Here is an 8,435-nt window from a genome sequence, read left to right on the forward strand (position 1 = left end):
ACATGGCCAGTTCTGTTCAGCACTGATAGACAGGACACCTGGAGAATCTTCCTAATTTATTTACCATAATACTGCCTCGTTGCCTACAGCATAGTGCTCAGCACCAGTCCATAAGCTTGCTAAGATCCAGACTGTGTGCTGGCAGCAATTAAGGGGTGAAAACAAAAGATTTAAGGGAACAAAGGACTGCAGCATATTGAGAGGCTGGGCAGAGTGCAGCACACCACCAGACATACCACTCTTCCTACGAGAACCGTGGAGGTCCTAATACGGCATGGCTGCTCCCCAACCCCAGTGCCGAATATGGCCACAGGACCGCAGAGAAACCATATCCCTTCCCTTTGGGCCAAACATTCCCAGTTAGGCCCATGTCCAGGCACACGGACCCCAGAGCCATGCAGTTTTCTGTGTAAAGGACTCTCTAGACACTACGTGAGTTCCTGCCTCTCCAGAGCTCTGGTGGCAAACCCATCTGTTTGAAGACAGACCACAGCTTTTAGCAGACCCTTCAGGTGGGTCCCCATCTACCCACTCTGTAGTGATGCCTGTCTGCAGGGCAAGCCTGACACGCATGGGGATGTAGAGGCAGGCTCCACTGCTTGGTATGTATTTCAGCCAGAATAAGGAAAACAGCTGGGAAGAGAAGATGGGAAGGAAAGCAGGAGGTGAAAAGAAGAGCTGGAGGAAGGGGAAAATAAGAAAAGTCCCAGTTCTGCAGTTATTACACTTAAAACTTGAGCTATTCTCCAAAACAGAGGCTTCTGCATTCATTTGAATGGCAAAGTTTATTTATGTCACTTCCCTCTGCTAAGGTTTTGTAGATCATATTTCAAACCCACCGTTATATTCCTCTGTTGCTGGGTTACCAGATCTGAACAAACAATTCTCTGCAGTCTGCCAAAAGCAGAGAAAGAAAGCAAATGAATGCCTGGAGGATGCATCACCCTCTGGAAGTCATCTTATGGCCCCACGCTGCTACAGATTAGTCACAACCTCACATACAGTAGAGCAAAAAAGGAAATGGTGAATCCATTAACTCCAGCACAGTGCACAGATCTGAGAACTGTTATTCCCACCCACTAGCCCCCTCCTAAGGAAACCAGGCAATTTTCCAAATCATTAGAATTTTCTTTCAGATTAGAAGAAAAATGGTCCTAAATTCAAAGGGATAAATTGGGTATTAACACCCCTGAAACTAGCAAGTTTGTTTCAGCAGATGCTGAAATGGCAAGCAAGAATTATGACTTGAAATGAGTAAATGGCAGGTATCATCACAGCAGAGCTGCACAAAAACCTTCATGTGATACACCATTGATGACTGTAGGTTTGAGACTCAGTTTCCAGGCAGGACATCTGCCACATCACCGGCTGCACAAACTTTGGCCAGAGATGTAGGAATACACAGCCATCACCCACACAGGGGTGCCCATCAGAAGCCCTCCAGGTTTGCTCACGCCCTCAGCAGTATCACTTTGAAGAAATGTTCCCCTGCAGCATCTGCAGAGAGAGGCTGCCAGCCTGCAGTAGTTGATCTGGTGTTTCTCCTGTCGGGACTGCTTGTCCCCTGCTGCTGACCCTATCGCCATGCTCTCTCCATCCTACATGCAGAGCCTCAGCCCTCAAGTGCCCTCAATCCAGGACTGAACGCTGAAGGTTCTAAGTCTCAAACAGGAACAGCTCCTCAGCGTTGCAGGACACTACATCCCAGTACAGACCCCTGTTGGGATATAACCAACCAGCATGACAATGCTGTTGCCACTGCAGCATCCCCAAGACTGCCAGTTCCCAGCAGTCAGACAAGATGGACTCAGGCACGCTGTGCAGGCGATGGTTTGTGCTGTTCCGGCAGCAATTTCACCATCGAGCTCAGCAGCGTGACTAGCTTAGGATGCTCCTCTCATCACTTATTTGCTGCTGCTGCTGTAACATGCTTTTGGTGAGGCAGTACCTGCACAACCACGTGCAGCAAGCCTGTGACCCAAATCAGGGAAATGACTTAATTCAAAAACAGGAAGAAATCTGTTAACAAAAAAAAAAAAAAAAAAAAAAAAATTGGCTCAGTTCCACAGTATAGTTCACTGTATCCCCTCCAGCAGGACAGCAAACAGCCAGCACTGCCACACTTCAGGGGAAAAATGCATAGTAAATGGCACTACTGCTGCCAAAACCTTGGGTTTAATCTAATGTAGAAAATTAAAAATAAATTATCTAATGTTTGCTGAAGGGTCAGGGACTGCCCTCATTCTGGGCCGAGGCACGGACAAGCATCACAAAACAAAAATAAAACATCACCTTTCACCAAAACACACAAAACACAGCTCTCAATGAGACTACAGCATCTTAGGGAAACACACTACTCTGGAAACGTGGCAGGGGGGGTGTTAATAATTTAATTCCACTCAAAAGTCCTTACTATTCACACAAACATTTATGGATGTTTTATTACATAAGGCATATCAGAAAAAGCCCAAAAAGAAAATTCAGCAATTTCACAAGAAAATAATCTGAAATCATGGCTTTAAGAATATTACCATTTCTGATTTTTAAGAAACGGAGTTCAAGCAACACTGGAAAGAAAACTAAGCTAGCAACATGAAGCCTTACAGATTACTATTTCTAGTACAGCAGGAAAAACTGGAATGTTTAACTTTTCATGCTTTGTTTTTTCCAAAATAAGGATACGTAAGAAAAGTAGCTTTTCCAAAACACAGTACTAAGTGCCTATACCGATGCAGATAGGAGATTAAAATTACAGGTGGCTCTATTCTTAATGTAAACCAACTATGATTTATCAAAATACAAGTGGCTTAGTTTACACGGGAATATTTTGCTTATCCCATCCACAGATTCCAGAGACAGTAACTCTGTTCACTCCTACATTTCAAGTGTGGCAAGCGTTGGAGTAGAATCCACAAGGCAGGATCACAAAAGTATAACTAATTTCCATTAGTACATGCAAAACTGGTATCAGTTCCCCAACATCAATTTATAGCTGTACTTTTCTCATTCTAGATTTACATATGTATATCCAGAATTAAATTTGACCTAAGTTGGTCTATTTAAAAAAAATATTACCTCTAACCTTGCAATGCTGGTAAAACCAAAGGGTTTAGTGCACAAAATAAAGGAAATCTCAAATGTCATTCCCTTTCAGCAGGAATCAATATTATACCTGAATATTTGTTAGGAGGAGGCTGCAGAGGTGTACCTGAGGCCTTAGAGGTATTACTACTGAGCATCATTGTTTACCGTGATTAAATGGAAAGATCTGGTCAATCCAGCACTGAATTACGAGCACAGAGGATTTAATCCCAGTCTGCCACGGGCTTGTTAGGCCAACCATTTCTTACCTCTTTGCCCTTATGTTCCTACACACAAAATGAGCACAGTAGTCCAGCAGCACTATTGGTAAAATGGTTTGAAAGTAGAAAAATCCAGTGCAGAACATCACTGCTACTTAGTAACCAGCTTGTATGTCTGTCTATAAGGTATATAACATCATATAAGGCACAGGGGAAAAGGAATGATTTCTCCTCCAACTTTTGAAGGTGCACAGTTAAAGCATTAAAAGCCAGTCTTGATGAAGTATCATGTCTCCAATTAACTGTTACACATGTAAGTGAATTAAGTAAAGCAAAACTTCCATCAGTGATCACAGACAGTATACACTCTACCGGAGCAGTACATTCAAATAAACAGTCCAGGATGTACCACCTCAGTCACACAGTACACCCCACTTCGGCTTAATGGAAAATGAAGCAGCAAAGTGTTATTTGAATGTTTCTTTCAAAGACAGTTTCCAAGCCTACCCAGGAATCCTCTACAGAGAATTTATGTCATGGCATGAAGTCAATACGCAATCCTCAAAGGCAAAAACCAGAAATAAGAGTCACCGCCACGCTACAAAGAAATGAAGGGTCATGTACAGATCACTGCCACTCCTAAGCTTCCCCCCTACCCCCTCTCCATTAAAAACCATATACAACCATACAGATCACATTAACTGTGATGTACTGACACATGCTTTTAGGTTTTAAGGACAGCCACAGTCTACTTGCATACTTTTACATTATACAGAAATAAATAATTCATAATATAATGCCCATGTTTTCAGAGGGATTTCAACACAAGTCTACCACCACCAGTACAACACAAGCACCTAATCAGAAAGGAGCTTTGAACAGCAGCCACTTTCATAACTAATAAATAACTGACAACTCAAAAGCAACTGGGAAGTACTGAGTGCAGCAGATAACCCCTCTTCCAAACTAACATTCCACATCACATTCCCCTACAAATCACCACAAGCACCAGTAACCAAAGCCCCAAACACTTTCATGAGCTGAAGCACGCAAAGAGCTGATCCTGCCCATCTTCCTCAGAACCACAGAAATCCTGGCTCAGGCAGGTAGGTAGCCCTATAATTTATACAGTTAGCATCATCACAAAGGCTCACAGGATGACTTATTAGTTGAACACAGCCTACAGAAACAACTCTTTACTACTTCATCTCCTACAGAGGAAAAAACAATGGTAAAATTATATGTATACAATGTGATGCAGTATTCCACTACAAGAAAGCCACTATCTTATTTCTCTGAACCAGTGAAAACTGTATTATTTATCTATAATGTTTCATAAAAGTTTGAAATCAATTCCCTTTTACAAAAGCAAAGGAAAGACTCAAGATAACCAATAAGTTTACCTGGGGAGACAGTCTGTATTTAAATTTAGTAGTCTCAACTGAAAATTATAGAAATAATGCAGCACAAATTACCATAAAATTCATGAGATCAAATCAGTATGCAAGCAAGTACAAGGACAAACTCTGGGAAGAGCTGACAGTTTATCAGGGACCCCGACTAAAGAGGGATTGGGGTGGAGCCTCAGTGCAAGGAGGAAAGGACAGCTCCCCAGCTTCACCAGGAGGACTTGAATTGCAAATACTGGGTGTACACAGACATCTTTACAAAACGGGGTACAGCTCTGAGGATAAAACCGTGGAGGTGACGGCTATGACATTCTGCTACAATCACGCATTGGGGAAAGGTAGGAGAATCTGGCCAGAAATCTATGGAAGATCTGATAACTATAGCAGAAAAGCCTGTACTTTCAACAAATTAGTATTACAAAGTTCCCACGCTCAGAGCTCATTTACCTACAGTATGAACAGGGCCATGACACGGGGTGCTTCATAACATTAAACAAATGAAAGTATATCCAAATTTACAACACCCAGCAGGACTGGGAACTCTGCTGTGTGCCTGCACAGCTCTTAGCATAACATGGCCTTGTATTACTGAGGTCTCCAATGGAGAAGAAGAAAAAAGATCTATAGAGACCAGAAGTGCTGTATTTTAAAAGGCTGCATGAAGTCACAGCTAAGAAGCCAGAAAGCACCCACGTTCTAGTCAGACATGCCACCATCGGCCCCTGCCTTTGCAACCTAAAAGAGCAACCTCAGGTAACCCACAGTAGAATTCCTTTAGTTAGCAGCTTGACATGTGGCAAGTCTTGTACGCAACGCTCCTCTAGCTGTGCCTGGGAAAAGCAAGCAGCTACATAAAACACCAAAGGAGATAAACCTTTAGCAGATGCATGAATTATGCTCTCAAAGGAGGAGTTTACAATGTCTAATGCAGACCACATTCCTCCCCAGCATCACAAGAAGGCTAGAGGAGCAATGCTTTTTCCCTGTGTAGGCTAACCAGCAGAGTCCTCAGGCTGTTCCCAGAATTGTTTGCCTCCCAGGTTTTGACTTAATTACAATGGGACATGCACACACAAAGCAAATCCTTCAGCATATTAAGAGCAAAAAAGAGTGAATCATTGCTGATTCTGCCATTTTCCTTTTTTTTTTTTTTTTAATCTCTTTTACAAGCTTCTGAAGCGTTGCAGCCCTAAAAGAGTGAGAAGCTGTCTCGAAGCCTTTTTCCACCTGAAAGCCAAAACAGGTAATGCCCAAGTGTACACAGCACAGCAACTAAAGCACTACCTGTGGACTGAGGCAATGTGACTTCCATTCGTGGGTCTGGCGCTGGCTTGCTGAATGAGGCTGGGGGAGTCCCTTCACCTCCTGATGCCATGTTTCCCCCCCACTCTATCAAACAGGTTTACTGACTTTTCTTTCCCTTCAGCACAACCCTATCACTCTCATCTTCTTTTCAAGACTGCCTCTACCCTTGACTTTCACATAGCATCTCTGCGGCTGTATGCTGCTTTAACTTTGTTGGCCTCAAGTGTCTTTAGTTATAGCGGTACATCAGCTCAGCTTGCACATTTAGTTAACAAGTTTATAGCCATGTAACTCAAACTAATTAACCTCTTTTCCTTATTCTTGTTTAACATAATAAAAGCAGAGTAAAGCTTTATTTACAAGACCAAAAGACACAAGGGATGCAGGACATTCAGCTGAATCTGTGAATTTGTACCAGTACATTTACAAGTACTTACTTTCCCTTTGAAAGAGCTATTTTGACGTTACTTCCAACTCCTTTTCCAACTGAATGAGCTAAACCAAAGACCCATCGGACTTGGTTTGCACTGGTCAAATAAATCTACATATATACACCTCCTAGGCTTTTGCAATCAATACAAGGCCTAAATCAGTTGAAAAAGCAGCACTGGGTTTGCCTGCACGGCAACACTCACCAAAATAACCAAGGGTACAAGCAGACAAACGAGTTCCCATGGGACATGCTATGCACACGCTGGCAGGGGCCCAGCTGTGCTCTCAGGACAGCTAACCACGGCTCTACCGATTCTGGCGAGTCGGTGCCACCCTGTGCACGGGTTCATCCCGAGGCAGCGCTTTTCCCATGTTCTAGGCCTGGACAAGACCTTGCTCGAAGAAAACATATGCGCCAGCTGACCTAAGATAACAGCACTTCTTCTGACAGACCTCACTCTGCAGCACAGAGTAGATCTGAAGTTTCCTCAAAAAACCCAACAAACAAAAAACCCCCACAAGACTCCAACAACAGGGAACTGCACCAAAACAAAGCTATACGAACTAAACCCCACTGTATTGTTTTCGCGGCGGCCAGCATCACGGAAGCTACGAACATCAACGCAAGGTTTCTGCCCCAAAGGAGCGCGGGCGTGTGCAGCCGCCGGAGGGGCCGCGGCCGCAGCGAGCCCCGCTCCGCGCTCCCCGCTCCCCAGCGCCCGGGGGGGCTCCTCGCCCGGCTGCAGCCCCGGGGCCGGCCGGCTGCCGCAGCCGGAGGCACAACGGGTCGGGAAGCGAGAGAAAAGCATTTACCCGCTTCCCTCCCGCATCCCCCTGGCGCAGGAGAGGGGTCAGAAGCAGAAAAGCTTCCTTTTTTTTTTTTTTTCTTTTTTTTTTTTTTAACTCACACACCCCGACCTGAAAGGCGATGGCCTCCTGTCATTTAAGAGAAGGCAAGGTTTAGCCGCGCAGCCCGCAGCAACGCCGAGGCCTGCTCGCCCTCCTCCAAATTCTGCCGGGACGGCGCGGGGGACGGCGGGCCCGGCCGCTCCGGCAGCCCCACGGTGGCCCCGGCGCCCCTCAGCCGAGCCCCCGGCACGGCCCGCGGCCCCGGCGCCGCCCTCCCCGAGCCGCCCGCCGCCCCACCACCCGCTGGGGCCGGGCGTGGGCCGCCCCGCAGGGCGGGCACCTGCGGCCTGGCCCCTCCGCCGCCTCACCTCCTTCAGCTGCTCCATCTCGGTGCGGATGGTCTCGTACTCCAGCTCCAGCTCCTCGTACTGCTGCTTCAGCTGCTGCTTCTCCTCCAGCACGGCCAGCCCGTACTCCGCCGCCTGGATCTTCTCCCGGGTGGTCTCGCCCAGCTCCTGGAACAGCCGCTTGATCTCACTCCGCAGCCACTCGGGCTCCGACTCCATCACCAGCCTGGAGTACTCCTCCTCCTCCATGGCCAACGACATGTCGGCGGCGGGGGCGGCCGGCGAGGCGAGCGGGTGAAAGGGCGAACGCGCAGCCCGTCTGCCGCCCCTAGGAGCGCCGCGGCCCGCGGGCAGCCATGGCGCGGCCCGCCCGGGCTGACATCAACGGACGAGACGCCCGCCGCCCTCCGCCGCGCTGCCCCTCACGCCGCGCCGCCGCCGCTGCGAAACTCGCCCCGAGCGCCGACCGCAGTGAAATCATTCAAAAGGAACGGCCGGCCCGGCGCCGCGCCGCACGCTGGGGGCGGTAGTTCGCGCCCGCCGCCGCCCCGCGGGGCGCGCCGCCTGCCGGACCACGACTCCCAGCATGCACCGCGAGGGGCGGCGGCGGCGAGAGCGGCCCCTGCCGGGCACCCCTGGCCCTGCCCGCAGAGCGGCGGCGGGCGCGGCCGCCGGGGAGGGCGGGGGCGGAGCGCACCACGGCTCGCGGCCGCGGCGTCAAAAAGGCGCCGTAACGCGGCCGCGGCGGGTGTGCGGCCCTGGCGGCGGCTGCCGGTGCTGCCGGGAGCGGC

At 48.2% G+C, this 8,435-nt stretch overlaps 1 protein-coding gene across 8 annotated transcripts in view; it reads right to left on the reverse strand.

The window, feature by feature from the left end:
* Positions 1 to 8,154, reverse strand: part of BICD2 (BICD cargo adaptor 2) — a 96,457-nt gene extending 88,303 nt beyond the window's left edge. For 6 of the 8 annotated variants that reach the window (XR_008731836.1, XM_055707929.1, XM_055707928.1 and 3 more), the window contains exon 1: positions 7,666 to 8,154. Coding sequence is in view for 7 of the 8 variants with exons in the window: in XM_055707929.1 (XP_055563904.1) it covers positions 7,666 to 7,905 (240 nt within the window). In the remaining variant the exon portion in view is untranslated. The remainder of the gene's footprint in view (positions 1 to 7,665) is intronic. The other 2 variants (XM_055707930.1, XM_055707927.1) reach the window with 2 other exon arrangements.
* Between the last annotated feature and the right edge of the window lie 281 nt (positions 8,155 to 8,435).

This window comes from Falco cherrug, chromosome 4 (assembly GCF_023634085.1).
Source record: "Falco cherrug isolate bFalChe1 chromosome 4, bFalChe1.pri, whole genome shotgun sequence".
Classification (NCBI taxonomy): domain Eukaryota; kingdom Metazoa; phylum Chordata; class Aves; order Falconiformes; family Falconidae; genus Falco; species Falco cherrug.